This window comes from Aythya ferina, assembly GCF_964211825.1.
Source record: "Aythya ferina genome assembly, chromosome: 20".
Taxonomy (NCBI): domain Eukaryota; kingdom Metazoa; phylum Chordata; class Aves; order Anseriformes; family Anatidae; genus Aythya; species Aythya ferina.
The window spans coordinates 11,661,386-11,678,567 of NC_140318.1; the positions used below are offsets into that span (position 1 = coordinate 11,661,386).

Consider the following 17,182-nt stretch of genomic DNA (forward strand, 5'->3'; position numbering starts at 1 on the left):
ATGGGTTGGACTGGCGTACGCTTCATTGCGTGATTAAGTGGTTGGATAGCCAGGCCCAAAGAGTTGTGATGAATGGAGTCAAATCCAGCTGGAGGCCAGTCACTAGTGGAGTCCCCCAGGGCTCGGTACTGGGGCCAGTCCTCTTTGATATCTTTATTGATGATCTGGATGAGGGGATCGAGTGCACCCTCAGTAAGTTTGCAGATGACACCAAGTTAGGTGCATGTGTCGATCTGCCCAAGGGTAGGAAGGCTCTGCAGGAGGATCTGGATAGGCTGGACCGATGGGCTGAGGTCAACTGTATGAAGTTCAACAAGGCCAAGTGCACAACAACCCCAAGCAGAGCTACAGGCTGGGAGAGGAGTGGTTGGAAAGCTGCCAGGCAGAGAAGGACCTGGGAGTGATGATTGATAGTCAGCTGAATATGAGCCAGCAGTGTGCTCAGGTGGCCAAGAAGGCCAACAGCATCCTGGCTTGTATAAGAAGCAGTGTGGCCAGCAGGTCTAGGGAAGTGATTGTCCCCCTGTACTTGGCTCTGGTGAGGCCGCACCTTGAGTACTGTGTTCAGTTTTGGGCCCCTCGCTACAAGAAGGACATCGAGGTGCTTGAGCGAGTCCAGAGAAGGGCGATGAAGCTGGTGAGGGGTCTGGAGAACAAGTCCTACGAGGAGCAGCTGAGGGAGCTGGGTTTGTTCAGCCTGAAGAAGAGGAGGCTTAGGGGTGACCTTATTGCTCTTTGTAAGTACCTTAAAGGAGACTGTAGCGAGGTGGGGGTTGGTCTATTCTCCCATGTGCCTGGTGACAGGATGGGGGGGAATGGGCTAAAGTTGTGCCGGGGGGGGGGGAGGGTTAGGTTGGATATTAGGAAAAACTTTACCAAGAGGGTTGTGAGGTATTGGAATGGGCTGCCCGGGGAAGTGGTTGCATCGCCATTCCTGGAGGTCTTTAAAAGACATTTAGAGGTAGAGCTTAGTGATATGGTTTAGTGGAGGACTCGGTGGCGTTAGGACAGAGGTTGGACTAGGTGATCTTGGAGGTCTCTTCCAACCTAGATGATTCTGTCATTCTGTGACTCTGTAATCTGGTGTTGTGGTTTAACCCAGATGGCAGCTAAACACCACACAGCCATTCGTTCACCCTCCCCCCTCCATCTCTGGGATAGGGGAGAGAAACGGGAAAATAAAGCTTGTGAGTTGAGATAAAGACAGTTTATTAAGACAGGATAATAATAATAACAATAATGATAATAGTACTACTACTAATAATGTGTACAAACAAGTGATGCACAATGCAGTTGTTCACCACCTGCTGACCGATGCCCAGCCTATCCCCAAGCAGCCGGCCCCCACACCCTGGCTAGCCACCCCTATCTGTTGTTCAGCATGACCCCAGGTGGTATGGAATACCGCTTTGGCCAGTTTGGGCCAGCTGTCCTGGGTCAGTCCCCTCCCAGCTCTTGATGCCCCCCAAGCCTGCTCGCTGGCAGGACAGAGCGAGAAGCTGAAAAGTCCTTGGCTTGGTGTAAGCACTGCTCTGCAACAATTAAAACATCAACATGTTATCAGCACTCTTCTCATCCTAATCCAAAACATAGCACTCTACCAGCTACTAGGAAGAAAATTAACTCTGTCCTAACTGAAACCAGGACATCTGGTCTCCTGGAGACTACAGTACTTACAATCTAAAAGCACTGGGCTGTGAAATGTCTCCAAACATGGACATACCTAGGCTAAGCTATGAGGCAGCAGAGCTGTTGCCACAAACATTCTGTTTCTTGAGCATAGTCAGTCACAGTCTCTTTACCCTCATAACAGCAAGGCTTTTCTTGAGTTCCCAGATGGGGCTGGTCTAAGCCCTACAGTTGCACAGCCTCTTTGGGCGCCATCTCTGCCCTCACAAAGGGAGCAACGGTGCATACATGCCCAAAGCCCAGTCTGTACATCACCTGCCTTGCTTGCTGGCAAGTCATGGCACCTGGCCAGCTCAGACTCTGCATCCGGACCTGTTACCCACTGGGATGGAAGGATACTGTCTTGAATCACAGATGTCCAGAGAGGCATGTGGCAAGATCAAGAATCTCTTTGATTTTTTTCCTACCCGTAAACCCCAAGTCATGACTAGGTCAACCTGGCTGCTTTTAGTGGATGTCCAGCTCTGATTCAGTTGCAGCTGAATTTCTTAGACGGTTTTTGAATCAAGCTAATTTCTTAAAGCAGGACAGCAGCTATTCAGCTTCAAAGAGAACAGAAAGGCTTCCTTGTGTTTGAGACCTTGGAGTATCTGTGTCTGGCCGCCGGAGGGAGCTCCTGTTCTGGACGAACAACAGGCTGGGAATTGAAAGTGGTTGTGTGGGCTAACATCATCTAAAACTAGAATTCCATTTGTCCCTACACAGAGATGGGGAGCAACCATCAGAACAGCTAACATCAAAGAGGCTTAGAGAAAAGTTCAGTGCAGTGCGTTGTTAGGGAAGGACATCAGTAATTGAGCAAACCCAAGGAGGAGAGCTGGTACTGTCTGCAAGCACAAGGAGGGCAGTGAGAAGCTGCTCCTCTCTTGGGGGTGCATAGAGGAAAGTGCTGAGGGCAGCGGGCTGTTAGCAGATGGGATCTGTGAGTCAGGATGGGCCCTGCACAGCTGTCCCACTGCTGGGTGGATGCTGCAGTGGTTCTGTGAGCCTGGCAGCTCAGAGCAACCTGCATCGACAAGTTCCTGACTGCTCTGCTGCCATGGCTGGGCAGCAAAGCCTTTCCTGTGTGCACCTGTGAGTGCAGAAGTGATTGCATGGAACAGAGCTATGCTGAGCACTACCTACTTGCACCTTTGGGGTGACTTGAGTTCTTGGTGCTCAGGAAGCCTGAACTTCTCAGCTGTGGTTGGCTTCCACTTCCAGGTGGGCCTAAGCCTGGAGTGGGATTTCAAGCCCACTTTGTCTTGACTTGGGGAATTCTGCAGACTGGTAAAGCATATAAAACCATGGTTGTGTCTGAGCACTGGGCAGGTTGCAAGAGACCAAGTCTTTCAGGCAGAGCTCTACGTGTGGTTGTGTCCAAGCAGAGCCCACCAGCAGCACTACACCTGTGGGACAGCCAGGCTTTGTCAGCCTGTTGCTATGATGGTGACAAAGCCATAGGAATGGTTACAAAGATTTATTTCTGATTATATAAAAAAAATCAACAAGAACAACAACAAAAAACACAAACCTTTCTGCACATTTCCATGTCCCTGTTTTTACTCATTCAGACATGAAGGCACATCCTCCCAGCTGTTTGGCTTGGGGTGATGTAGGGTTCAAATCCTAAAGCAGCAGAAAGCCTTACTCATGCAGCAACTCTGTCACCTATGCACCCGGGAGCCAGAGGAGGCACTGGCTGTGGCAAAGGTGAGACTGGCCTAGGAACCACTGGAATGAGAAAGGCACTGCATATGGTTGCTGAAGAAGAGGCTTGGGAAGCTGCTTGCTCTGGTTGTTGCTTAGCCCCTACCAAAGCCCCTTTGAGTAGAGGAAAGGGCCCTTTCAAGGCAGGTGGAAGTCCAGGTCAAGATCTGGCATTCGGGAAGGTCACTGGAGCTTGTGCATCAGCCAGAAAGACAGTGTAGGTTCTGGGTGATGCCCGGAGCTTCCCTGTCTCGGCTGATTCTCCAGGGACAGGATAGTGAGGTCAGCTGTATGGGCTAGAGTGATATTCTCCACCTTCCCCATGCACACGAGAATAAAGTCCTGCAGTTGTCTGGACTCATTGGCCCAGTCCAGCCCAGGTCTGGTGGTAGAAAGATGCCCCAGATACAGATGTCCTAACCTTGAGACTGCTCTAGCATCCGTCCCTGAGTAGTACTGGGAAGCCCTTAAAACATTCTCCTCCTGCTGCACTGCAGGGTCAGCAGTCCTCTTTTGTCCATCCCTACCTTTTCTGCTGCTTGAAAGCAAGGGGAAGGCAAAAAGGGGCAGCTTTCCCTCCAGGGCAGATGGCATTGGGTGTCAGAGGACAGTATCTCCAAGCACTTGCTGCAACCCAAGTATTCAGACTTCAGCAGAAAGGATGGTGCTGGCTCCTGCAGACAAAGGCCTGTCCCGTCCCTGCAGCTAGATTGCGCTGGACTTGCTGTGGCGGAGCAGGTAGACAGCAGTCACCAGAGCTATCAGGGTGGTGACCACAAAAAGCAGGATGAGGATGACCCAGTAGTTGTACAGCATGCTTTTGTGGGAAGCAGGTTTCTCTGCTGGGATCATGTTGGTGAGGTTCAGCATGTAGCCAAGGGCCCAGCCGATGGAGGTTTCTCCTGCCTGTGGAAACAGCTTGGCATGGTCACCACCCTGGTCAGTCCAGCCCCATGGACTGCAAGGGACCTTCCAGGGACCATTTCACTATCAGCTCAATCAAGAAGAGAAGTCTGGAGGAGTCCACAGCACCCTGAGTCCTTGCTTGCCTGTGGGTCCAGCTAGCCCAGGGACAAAACAGTGACCTGGTGGCTTTGCTGAACTAATTTGGTGGGAGCAGGGTCATCCTGACTTTGCTGCCCATCCCACAGTTCATGTAGGTGAAAGGACTTGGTAAAAGTGGGATACTACCCTGAGGTAATTTCCCAATGAGCTTGACCAAATAGTAGGTTGAGATCAGTAGTGTTTTGAGGGCCAAGGACAAACTGGAGGACTTTGAAATTCCTGACTCCTTGACCACCCTACAGTCAACTCAGATCATTTTTTTCTCAATATCCCAAAATATAAACCCCAAAACTGAGTCCCATCCTGCCTCTTTTCCCCAAGATCTTTCTTCACACATTGCTTGGCTCTTTCTTGGTTTGGGATGATCGCTTCTGTAGTGCTTTCTGGCCTAGTGTCAAATGAATACTATGGGATGGATATGTGCTCTGATGTTACCCACCTTCTTCTGGAAGGCAATATTTGGGAAGGAATGGTTGTTGAAGTTGTACCCTCTGGTGGTGAGCAAATAAATGAACATGCTGGTAGCACAGTAATCTGACAGCCTCTTCTCCAGTTTAGGAGCCTTCTGGAGCAGCTGGATGAGATGCATGAAGAGAGAGAAAGGGGGTCAGGCCAGTATGTTCCAGGGTTTGTTTATGGAGCCCGAAGTTCTAAGTAGCATCTGGCTGGCCAAGGCACTTCTTATACCCACCTGAACCTCTCCTGGTCCCATGTGGAAGCCATCACCAACCCTTTCCCTACTACATGCTATGGGAAGGTGCCAGGACACCCAGCCCCCTCCAAAGCCCAGGAGATGCCCCACATGAATCACCCCTTTCCTTCCCACTGTGCCAGGGGAGCCCACCTCACTCCAGCTGGTGGCACAGATGGTCTCAGCAGCATCCTTCAGGTCTTTGGGCAAGTGTACAGGTCTCTCCATCACTGTCTGAATGAAGTCCACCGTGTAGAAGAAGGCAGAGAAGGCCTGAGGAATGGAAACACCTGTAGGACAGGCTGGGAGCAAACCCTTTCACCACAGAGAGCTAGCGTAACCTGTGGTGGATGCAAGCAACCGCTCTTGCAGAGATGGGGTTTGACTTTGCTGACAAATGACACTTGGGAGCCAGGGGACTGCTGCAGATCCTACAGCCAGACCACCACCCTGCTCCATGCTGGGACTTACAATGAAGTTTCCTGAAACCTCAGGCTGGAAAATGCCATCGAAGGAACAGCGGGAGAAGGAGCAGGTGGTGAAGTTGAAGAGCTTGCTGACGTGCAGAGCACAGAGGCTCCCATTCCCAGTGCCAGCCATGGTGACGAAGGTGTTGAGGGGAAGGCTGGGCCTCTCCTTCTCTGTGCAGGGGCTATCGTAGATGCTGCTCAATGACAGGCTCTTGCGGTAGCCTGTGGGCCAGCAGGGATTGGGGACAGTTGCTTGGTAGTTCTCAGCCTGCTGGAGGAGCAACACATGGGCCCCTGTGAGCTGTGCCACCACCCTGTCTCCCCTGTGCCACAGCAGCCCTGGCACCACTTGCTTGGCTCTGGTTCCCACCATGGAGATGCTGACAAGCCTGGGATGCAAAGGACTGCGGGAGACAGCAGTTGCCACTGTTGTCTCGAGATGACTCAGGACATTTGGCACAGGCTGAATACAACACCTTATGGAGAGGGTGGGAGGAAGCCCTGGAACCATGGGTGATGCTTAGGGGGCAAAAACCAAGAGTTGGCTGGGAAATGTGTGCAGCTGACCCCCCAGGGCTGTCCTGGAAAGCAGGGCTGGAAGAAGCCCACAGAGAAAGCATGAGTCCCAGCAACCCTAGGTTCTCTGCAAATCATCCCCTTCTTGCCCTGGCTCCTGAACCTGAACCCAGGAGGTAATCACAGGTCTAAAGCAGTGTTTTGAAGGATCTGGGGTGCAGCACCTCCCAACCTGTATAAATGCTGGTGTGATGATAGCCAGCGTCCCTGGGTGAGCACGTGCCAGTACCTGGAGGAGCTTTGAGAGCAGCCTCTTGAGGACCTGGTCCCTTCCATAGCAGAGGAAGCTGTGGGTGTACACTTTGTATGGCTGGCCATACAGCTTCAGCATCACCTCATTTCTGGGGTCTTCAATGGTGTCCCTGGTTTCAAAGGTGATCTGTGTGGAAGCACCCCCGAAGTCCATGGCCCCCAGGGTCTTCTTCTTGGGCTGGATCCATTCCCCAAGCCACCCGCGCTGGGCAAAGAGACAGGTGCAGGAAGCAGTTAGGTGCAGAGCAGTCTGGCCAGTGCAGCCAGCCCTGCTGGGCGCCAGGCTCCTTTGCCCACCTTGATGAAGTTCTCCAGGAGGTAGTTTGCTGTGACCCAGCCAAACACCCCCTCCTCTTCCCCTGACAGGATCTTTGCTCCCCGGAAATCGAAGGGGTATGACTTCAGCATGGCAGTCACTGCACTGAGGACGGCATTTGAGGCCTCGAGGTTTGCAATGCTGCAGGCAAGATGGAAACATGCAGCAGTGCAAGGGGCAGAGTCAGAGCTGTGTAACTCTCTGGCTCTGCCAGTATGTGGGAGCTAACCACAGGCAGGTGGGGAACTCTTACCCATGTACCTGCTGGGACATCCCCCAAAACCCAGCTAATTTCCTTGTCTCAGCTAGGGAAGGAGCCAGGAGGCAGAGGTGGATGTGTTCTCTCTTTCTGATGGCCAGGCAAATGGGGCAGGACTGTCTGCTCATGTGGATTTGGGGGATAATATCTTCATTGTGTCAAATTGGGCTGGCAGTAAGTACAAGGGGGCTTTGTTCCTAGCTAGCCAAAAAGAAGGGGTGGGTTATCCTGGAGCTGCCCCTCCAGACCTCTAGTGCCCCTTTTCGTCCCACATGGGGAGTACAGAGGGACTGTGTCCTGAAGAGCATCTCCTGCAGCATGGCATTCCCTAGCAGCTCTGCAAGGCACACAGAGCCACTGCCTTGGGGAATCTGGAGGCAGGCGACAGCTTTGCCTGGCAAAGGGGTGACTTCACAGCCATCCTTCACATTTTCCACCCCCACCAGGGGTGGTGGGATGGAGGGGTGGTGAGGTAAGGCCTCCCCAGTAACATTTGAGGCCAGGCAGCTGGCACAGCCAGAGCCAACACTCACTTGAGCAGGCGCATGCCAGCTGTAGCGCCCAGGTAGAGCGGAGTCACCGCATGCTTCTCCTTGGGCACATCTCTCACAGCCTGGTTCAGGCAGTGCTCTAAGCTTTTCCCAGCAGCTGGAGGGTTGGAGCTGTAGCTGGAGATGCCAGGACCTGTGGAGAGGGAAACTGCATTGCCCTGCAGCCATGTAGGTGGTGGGACAATGTTCAGTGAGCAGCTTTGCCCCTCCCAGGATGTTCAGTAGAGCTGAGGGTTGCTCAGGCTGAGGGTTCACATGGCTGTCCAAATAGCCAGAGCTTAGCCACATCTCTGCCCATGCTGCATCCCTCACTTGGTGGCAGTTTGGAAAAGGTTGGATAAATGGATAGCAAAAAAACACCCCTTGCTCCTTGCTGGGCTAGGCAATGAGCTGAATTGTGTTCTGGAGGTATGATGCATACCAGGAAAAGACAAACTGCCACCACCCTTACAGCACATTTCCCTTGGGGGAGGTTTTGGGAACAGAGTCAGACCCCTTTTAACACCTCACTGCCCCTGGTGAAAGCACAGGGAGAGAAGTCAGGCCATGTGGACCGCCATGGTCACTTGCCAGCAAGGGGATGTGCCACCCAGGGGGCAGGGACAGCCCTTACCCTCCACGTCACACATGCTGTGCTCGCTGACCACCCCAGTGTCATTTTCCTTGTCCGCAGGCCACTTGTAGATGAACATAGCGGTGTGGGAGGAACCGGCGTCCAGCACGATGCCATACTGCAGGTGGAGAGGCAGGAATCAGGCCCAGAGGGTAGGAGCCCCTTTGGCTGCCCCTGGCTGCCTCCAGGGAAGTTCCTGAGCTGAGTCCCACCATCCTCAGCCAGCTCCTCAGGGCAGTGGAGGAGCATCCTCTCTTGGGGTGAGCACCATGAGTGAGGTCTTGCCTGTCCATACCAGGATCTTGCCTGGCCTGGGATGTTTCTGGGAGTGGGGCACTCTGCCCAGAGGGACACTGCTGACCTGGGATGCTGCTCAGCACACCAAGGGGACTGGCTCTTTGGGCATAGGGACCCCCTCACCTCATTGAGCATGGACCGAGAGGTGCTGCCCCCTGCTCCCATCCCCACAGCACTGCTCCTTGCAGCAGGCAGCTGTGTTGAGCTGTGGCCCTCAGGCCAGCAGGGAGGACACCTGAGGGCAGCCGCCTGGGGACGCAGCACTCCAAAGAAGGGCAGCCAGCCACCTCATCCCTCCCTGCCCTTGTAAGGCTTGCCCATTCTGCAGCTATAAATAACCCCTGCTCTCTCCTGCCAAACAGTTCCCCAGCTCCTGGGGAGAAGCTGCCCTGTGCCATGCCACTGGCAGCCCCCAGGCCCCAGACCCCTTTGCCTCACTCAGCTGTCCATGGGCACAGGGCTGCCTGCCTGGGCCTCTTCACACTGTGGCCAGAGCTGCTTTTCTGCTGGAGAGGAGGCTGCTAGCTTGGGGCTGAACACAAGATGTTTCAGTGCTGCCCCAGCTGACCACCTCTCCAGAGTGAAACTACCTAAGACTTAAACCTGGACTAAACAATGGCTTTACCTGCATCCCATAAATCCCTGCCAAACACCCACATGAACCCCAGGGGCAGGCTGCTCTTCTCCCAGCCCAATGCCCTTGAGCTGCCCCAGGCCTGTCTGGTTGGGTCCCATGGGGACAGACAACCAGCTCAGCCTGTGGGGCCATCATCTGGCTTTGAGTCACTGCCCCATTGCTGCCTGTCCTTGTCCTCAGCCAGCTGCAGAGTGGGCTCCAGGTCAGGTGGCTGCAGCGTTCAGTTTTGGGTAGCTTACTTTTAGCTTGTCAGAAGAAGCAGAAATAAAGTGTTGGGGCATGGGAAAGGTCAGCTGAGGATCCCCCCTCAGAAGCAACCCCCATTTCCATGTGAACAGCTGGCCCCACAACAGACAGTGCCTCCCTGCTCCCCTGGGAACCATTTTCAACGTGTGTGACCGCCCCCCCCCCCCCCCCCCCCGTTGCCACAGTCTCCCTCATCTCCCATTAACAGGCAGTGCTTTGCTTTGTGCCCTTGGACAAAAGCCGAGAGTCCCCCTCTGTGGCCAGGAAGAAGGGGGAATTGGTGCCAGTGTGCTGAGGCAACCCCTGATTTATATTATTATTAGCTGGATGACAGATCTTCACCAAAGGGAAAGCATCAACAGTTCACCCTCAGCCCCCAGGGCTGAGCAGAGCTGGGACACCAGGGACAGTCTGTGGGTTTGTGCTGCCCCTGTGTCACCAACTCTGGGGTGATGCAGGGGGAGGCTGCAGCCTGCCAAGGGGATGGGCTGGAAATGGGAGTAGCTGAGGAGCAGCAGGGGCTAAGAAGTGCTGAAGCAGGAGGCTAAGAGGATGAGTGCTGAACACTCACAGCGCTGGGGATGCCTGGTACCACAAACAAAGGATGTGAATAGCCCAGTGGGAGCAGCTCTGGGGACACAACACTGACCACAAAGCAGGGACAGACATGGCCACACCAGCTCAGACACATGGCCATACTCAGGGTGGGCAGGGGAAGCTCTACATGCCTGTGGCGTTTGGGGAAATGTCCCATGACAAAGCACTGGTGTGGGGTTGGCTGCTTCCAGCTCCTGGAGAGCTGTGGTGGGGGGTGCACGTGTTGGGGGTGCAGATGTGCATGTAGATGCATGTGTGTGGACATGCTTGTGTATGGATGTACATACATGGGCGTACATGTACATGTGCATGTGAGAGGGTGGATGCACACAGCTATGCAGGCATGAGTTTGTGTGGACATGGGTGCCGGTTTGTATGCATGTGTGTGCATTTAGGTGTGTGTGTGTGAATGTGTGTTCTCATGTACATATGTGCATAGGCATGTGTGGGTGTGTGCCTGGGACAGCTGTGCTGCATGCTCAGACCCACAGTAAGCCAAGCACACTCAGTAGGGTCTTGCAGCCCTGACACCATGCCCCCTCCTAGGGCATGTACAGAGCTCTGTGGGGTGAGTGAGGCTGCCCCCCAACCCCAGAGCTGACTCCCACCCGCACCACCTCCACTAAGATTCCTGTTGTGTATGCAGGTTTCCTCTGTGGCTGCTAAGGCAGCAGCTGGGGAGTGGCATTGCCTGAGGGCATGCGTTTCCTCATAGAATCCACAACTCCCATTTCAGTGTATCACCAGCCTGGCTACAGCTTGGAGCAGCTTCTCTGGGGGATGTGTCAGATTTGGGTCACACTGCTGGGCATCTTGCAGAACCAGAACCAGTTGCCCCAAGCAGGCATGTCCCTCTGCCATGTGCTCTAAGCCATCTCTAAGTGTCCTCTTGGACCCCAGTGTTCTTGTGGGGCAGAACCCATTGCTGTGAGGTGTGGGGTGAAGATGGGCAGCAGCCCAAGGAGTTGTGGGTGAGGGACCCATGGGAATATGGGTGCCATAGGCAGCAGCATTGGGATCCAGATGAGGTAACAACAAGTGGCAACGCAAAGTGCTGGAAAGAGGTTGGCCCCAGGAGCTGGGCACAGGACTGCTGAAAGGAGCTCCCGGCACAGACAGGTGCTATGTCATGTCCTGCACCCTGGCTGCCCCTGCACAAGAGGAACCAGGGCCTCTGCATGGCATGTGGCGGGAGCCAGGCTGCCTTGGGAAGTGCAGTGTGCCAGCCCTGCCTGATCCTGTTCCTGGCCTCCACAGGACTCTGCATCCCAGCCTGTCTTTGTGGAGGGGCCCGTCTTCCCTGGCCATTGGTAGCTTGGCCAGCACTGCCTGCCTGGCCCAGCAGCTGAGTGGCAGCGAGCAGGAGTGGAAGGCCATCTGTGCATGTGTGTGTATGAAAGGGCAGAGGCCAGACCCAGATGTCTGAGAGGGTCCCAGAGATGAAACAGATGCCACATCCTCTCCTGCAGACCCAGGGTACACACGTTCCTCCGGCATCTGAATGGCTGCTAGGGACAAGGTCTGCCACCCACAGCAGTGCCAGCACTAGCCCCTGTCCCTGTCACAGCCCCTACCTGGGCCACGTGCACCCTGCAGGGCTTGGGGGTAGCCGGGGGTGCAGGGAGCTCAGACACCCAGCCCAGTGGTCTCCTGAAATGAGTACCAGGGTGAGCTCTTAGCTCCTTTGCCACTTTGGCCCCTTTGTGGGGGATGCGGCTGTCACCAGTGCAGCCAGCATGAGCTGCTGTGCAGGCACATAGACAGAGGCTTATGGCAGCACTGGGAGCCTCAGGTGAGTCACGTACAGGGCTCTGCACACGGCAAGCCTCTGGAGAAAAGCACCACCAAAAGCCCATCTCATTAGTGATTTACAGTGTAAGTCCTGCCTCAGCTCTTCAGCCAAGGTGTCCTGCGCCTGCCAACAAGCTGGGTGAACACAAGGACTGGAGGGACACAATGATGTCCTGGCACTCTCCTGTGCTAGTGCCTGGCTTCCATCACCCCTCTCACTGGCCCTGTCCTGCTTAGCTGCCAGAGTCACAGGGCTTGGCAGGCTTCACACGCATGTCTACAGCCCTGTCCCCAGCCCGTGGGAGTCCCATGACACCAGCATCTCCTGGCAGCATAGGAAGAGACAATTTTTCTATCTATAGGACCCACCAGCCTGACTCCGGTGATGCTGCAGGACCGGGGACAGTCCCAGCACAGCCCCACATGAGGACAGTGATCCCGTGTGGCCTGTGGCCTCCTTAGCCACAGCCAGAGCAGCTCAGTCCCCACAGAGAGGACACAGTGTCGATGTCCTCAAAGGCCACAGGGCAAAACCGCAGGTAGGGCTTGGGGTTCCTATCAAACATGTGGCTTTGCCCAATGGACAAACACAGCACAGCCCCAAAGGCTGCCCAGAAACATCCCACACCCTTGGGGGAGGCAGGGAGGGGTGCTGAGAACAGCCCAGCTCACTGCAGCTGGTGTCAGGCCCCACAGCCATGCTTCATGGCCCAAGATCCTCATCCCTCCCCACCCACGGGCTCTCTGGGCTGTTCCACAGTACAGTGTGGGCTCAGCTTGGCCCCACAATGGAGCCCACCTCCCTTGAGGGTGCTGCAGGTTACGGCAGGTCTCCTGCCACAGGAACCAAAGCTCTCCCCAGGATGGCTCACAGGGAACAAACCTGACAGGCTTTATAAAAGCCAGTGAAGAGATTTGCCAAAAGAAGGAAAAAAAAAAAAAAAAAAAAAAAAAAAAAGAGGAAGGTTTGCAAAAGGAAAGACAACAGCTCAGAGCTGTAAGGTCATGGTGCCATAAGCTCAGCTGTGTACCCAGAAAGAAAGGAGAAGACTGTGCTCTGCGGTCCCTCTCACAGCAGAATAAATAATCTGGGGTATTTTTAGGGCTATATTCCAAGCAAAGGAGCTAGAAGGAGAAGAGGTAGAGCTGTGGGTCAGCCTTAGCTCATAAGTGAACTGAGCTGTCATCCAGAAGCTGTTACTAATGTGGACCAAGCCAGCAAGGACAGTGGTGTCCTGCCCAGAGTGGGAGGGGAAGATGGGCCCACAGTCCCCCCCAGCCACAAAGGAGCAGGACTGATCACAATAATAGCTTAACTCTGGCTGCCACCCTAAACTGAACAGAACAAACCAGCAAACAGGGCCTGATTTTAGTGCTGATCCCGAGGCTAGCAGGATTCCACAGGATCCACACGCTCATGCATCTTCACCCCATGCAAGCCATGGCACAAGCAGAGGTGCAGCCAGCTCCTAAACACAGCCCAAGGCAGGGGAGCTACTGGGTAGTTGCAGGGCTGGAGTATCTCTGGTTTGCTGCCTCTGCCCCTCCTTCTGCCTCTTAAGGGCTGAGGACATTGCTCCAGGCTCCCCGTTGCCACACGGTTGGCTGGCTGCACAGGGGCTCTAGAGGAGGCCAGCCAGGCACATGCCACAACCCTGCATGGCACCTGCAGCGGGAGCTGGCCCCTTGACTCCCTGACCAGGGACGGCAGGAGGAGAGCAGGGGCATGTAATGTACCCCAAAGCAGCATTAAGCTGGAGGGCTGTCTCCTCTGGGGAGAAGGGACAGAGATTGGGGCTGCCCCCCCATGCTGAAATGGCTGTTGGTGATGGCAGAGCAGCACGAGGGTTGGGACAAATCTTACAGCTCACCAGCATCCAGGCCAGAGCCCTGGGCTGGCTGGGGCTGCCAAGTGAGTCCAAAACAAGCACTTCACCCTGTGTTGGTGCATTTTGGGCTGAATTCGAATAAGACAAATCTTTGCATCCCCAAAACAGCCCTAAGCTTTGTGTAAAACTACCTCTCCCCATGCCTGCCCAGCAGCATCCCTCCAGGAAAAAGCACCATGGTGCCAACCCTGCTGCACTTGCTCCATCCAGGAATGGGGCAAAACCCCAGGTCTCTGGGCTGGGCCACTTAGCCTCAGGCACTTCTGTGCAACCCCAAACTGCAGTGCTGCATGAACACAACTGGCTTAAAGCTCCAGATAGGAATCAACTGCAGGAGGATAAAAGGTTTCCCAGACTGACCAAAGCTCTGCAAATACAGATGGGTCTCAGCAACAGTAGTTCTAATTCCCCCATGTCCAAAGAGACTTAATCAGCTTGGAAACCAACTATGAGCACAGCCCCTAACTGCCACAGCACATGGAAATGAGTGGCACAGAAATGTGTTATAGGAAAAGAGTTAATTTTTAGTGGTTATACTAACAACCAGGGAGTATCATCCTGGCTAAGCCCATTCATTTTCTCAACCTAATGTTGATTACGTCTGACAAATCTGGAGAGAAGGCAACACATCTGGCAGTCAGAAAGTTTCCAAGCAAATTGGTCAGGATGAGAAAGAGGGGGTTGTGGATGAACCACTTTCCAGGACAAGAGCCTGCTCCCCATGGAATAGCTGTCCGTCACTGAAAGAAACAAGACCTTTTTAAAACAAAATACTTGCACAGCAGGAGTCAATCAGAGGACTTTGGCAACAATAAATTGTTCGGGAACTTCCTTCGGTGCCTGAATGTAAAATTAAACAAACAAACACAGAAACCAAGAAAACAACAAACACCAGCACATTTTCATAGGCAAGCGCATTTCTTGCCCTGCAGTGCCAGCTAAGGCAGTGCAGCTGCAGCCCAGCAGCGCCCGGGGCGCCCATCCCAGAAGCCTGGCCGTAGGCACCACACCCCCGGTCCTCTGCTGTTCTGCTGCGCTCCGAAGGCTCCTCCGAGGTGAACGAGGGCAGGCGGCAGGGCGCGGTCGTTCCGCGGTGCCGGGCTCGGCCGGAGCGCAGGGACCACCGGCTCCGAGTCTCTGCTGGCGCCAGGGAGTCCCCGCATCCCGGAGCCTCTCCCCCACCCAGAACCCCCAGAGCTGGGTGCCCTCCCTGGCCTCCCGAGGCCCCCAGCCTCCGTAGCCCAGATGCCACCGGTGCCCCGCGTCCCTGTCCCCTCCGTACCCGCACCCCCCGCCGCTCACCTTGAAGCCCGGCGGGCCGCGCGCGTCCCCGGAGCCGAGGCAGAGCAGGAGGATGCCCAGGAGGCAGCCGAGGGCGAGCAGCAGCAGGACGGCGGCGACCCGGCGGGCCATGGCGGGGCCGGGAGGGCGCTGCCGCTCCTCGGCGGCGGCGGGGGCAGGTGAGAGGCTCCGCGGTGGCTGCGGCGGCTCCTGCTCCTCCTCCCCTTCCCCTTCCCCTACCCCGTCCCCTTCCCCCTCCTCCTCCTCCTTCTCCTCCTCCTCCTCGCCCGCCTTTCCCGGCTGAGTCACCGCCGCCCCGGCCCACCCGGGCGGGACACGGGTCCCGTCGGGCAGCGGGGAGCCGGCACCGGTCCATGTGCCTGCCCCTGCCCCGGGCTCGGCCCCGTCCCCCCCACCTCGGGCACGGCCCCTGAGCCAGGACTCGACCCCCGGGCGTCAATTCCTCAACTCCTGTACCAAGCTCTCAGCCCAGACCTGGCCCCCGTCTTGGGCATCGCCCCTGCTGCGGGGCTCAGCACCGCCCTGCCCGCCCCCGCGCTTCCCCGGGTACTACCCCTTATCTCAGGGCTCAGTTCCAGTTTCTTGCTGCCCCAGACATTGTCCTTAACCCATCCTGGGCTACCCGTGTACCACCCAGGCTGTGGGACTCAGCCCCTCCTGTTCCCAGTTCCAGCATCACCCCTGTCACAGCCAAACTCTGGGAAAGTGAGGGCCTGGCAGGGCTGGGGACTGTGAGCCCTGGGACAGGGAGTGGGGGGCTCCCACCTGCCTCAGGCCAGAGGCTCTCCAGCACTGGGCACCCCGGCGGGTTTAGTAGGAGGCAAGCAACAGAAAAGCTGAGAAGGAGTCTCACCTGTCAACTGTTACAAATATATTACTGCTTTTAATCATTACAAAGAGTTTATGACTGCTATGAGGAGTACAGACATATATTGAGATAGTTTTTAGTATGGTCACAAGTGAATAATGAAATGCATTTCCACATGGAGCACTGAGCCAAGGGCTCTGAAGGGGACATTTTGAGCTTGCTTACACAGAGGGATAAAACAGTGAACAAAATAATAAACAAGGAGATATCACCAAGGAGAGCAGTCTGAAGGAGGACATGGCTTCCAGCCCAGTTGAGTTGCATGCAGGAGGGTCACACTTTAGCTCCTCACAGGCAGCCTCACTTAATTTTTTTTTCTTAAGCAAGCCACTTTTCACAGTTGCCCTGCACACAGCACATATTGCACCAGCACTTGGGTTTCTTAAGCACTTCCTGACTATTGCTGGGGCATCAGGCTTTTAAGGAGGCCCTTGCCTTTGCCAAGGGCTGTGGTCTGCATGCCCTTGGCCACCACTTCCCTGCACATCATGGAGGCTCTGCTGCTGGAAGGCAATCCACCAGGGATGAGACCATTGTCCTCCCTCTGAGACAGATCTTTCCTGGGCTTTTCTCTCTGGGAGCAGGCAGCTGGGCACAAGATGAGACCTCCACCTGCTGCTTGCTGGGGGTCAAAACAGGGGGACCCTCTCCTGCCCCATAAGCAGGGCTGCAAGCCCCTTGTACAGTGCGAATGGAGGAGATCATCAGCCCATATATCCCTCTGCTCAGCTCAGTGCAGCCAGAAGTGACCAGCAGCAGGAGCTGGGGAAATAAATGGTTAAATAAGGGCACAGAGGGGCTGGTGCCCACTGACAGCAGGGCATGGCTTTCTCCTCCGCTTTTAACTGGTGAGTCCAACAGGTGTGTCCAACTCCTCCCTTTAAGTATTTAACCTCTAGAAAACCTGTATCAATGGACACCAAGACATTCATGTACAGATTTATGTGGAAAAAAAAAATCCTCTTTTAAGTCTGCTGCTTATACCAGAGAAGAGCAGAATCTTGGGTCTGAGGTTTAGCAGAGTACCATTTCCTCTGCCTTCCTGCAACACTGATGACTTTATAGGCTCTTCTCAATTTTCCACAGGGAAATATCTGACTGTTCTTGACTCTTCTTGCCCTCCCTCTCACCCACGTAGTGTTTCTGAGGTGCACACCTGCAATTGTCACAGGTGCAACTATGCCAGGGATTAACACAGAAGCAAAAATATCTTCTCTAGACACCCTTAATACTTTTCCCAATAGCTGCCAAGACTCACATTTATTGTTTTGACTGAATAAACAGTGAGAAGATGTCTTCTGAGGCTGTTTGAGGAGGAATCAAGTGCTCCTCTGATTAGCATTGAGCAAGGATGGGTCTGGAATAGCTCTGTGGAGGTAGGGAT

General features: G+C 54.8%; 1 protein-coding gene across 2 annotated transcripts; it reads right to left on the bottom strand.

Annotated features, from left to right (window-relative positions):
• Window positions 1–1,188: 1,188 nt before the first annotated feature.
• Window positions 1,189–15,119, bottom strand: ENTPD2 (ectonucleoside triphosphate diphosphohydrolase 2). 2 transcript variants are annotated; one of them, XM_084494274.1, is made up of 9 exons: window positions 14,931–15,119; window positions 8,172–8,289; window positions 7,541–7,691; window positions 6,730–6,889; window positions 6,410–6,637; window positions 5,606–5,872; window positions 5,288–5,407; window positions 4,883–5,017; window positions 1,189–4,284 (listed from the first exon to the last, which is right to left on the bottom strand). In XM_084494274.1, exons 1-9 carry the CDS (start codon window positions 15,039–15,041, stop codon window positions 4,084–4,086), a joined length of 1,491 nt encoding a protein of 496 aa, XP_084350400.1. In that variant the 5' UTR covers window positions 15,042–15,119; the 3' UTR covers window positions 1,189–4,083. The 2 variants fall into 2 exon arrangements, with proteins under 2 accessions (XP_084350400.1, XP_084350399.1); XM_084494273.1 differs by having other exon boundaries at window positions 5,606–5,875.
• Window positions 15,120–17,182: the final 2,063 nt, after the last annotated feature.

Excerpts from the sequence above, each read along its gene's own strand:
- ENTPD2 (XM_084494273.1), bottom strand. The coding sequence starts at position 15,041 with ATGGCCCGCCGGGTCGCCGCCGTCCTGCTGCTGCTCGCCCTCGGCTGC. Across the intron at positions 6,638-6,729 it reads TCCTGGAGAACTTCATCAAG|CGCGGGTGGCTTGGGGAATG; the intron begins GTGGGCAAAGGA and ends CTCTTTGCCCAG. Across the intron at positions 5,408-5,605 it reads AGGTTTCAGGAAACTTCATT|GCCTTCTCTGCCTTCTTCTA; the intron begins GTAAGTCCCAGC and ends TCCATTCCTCAG.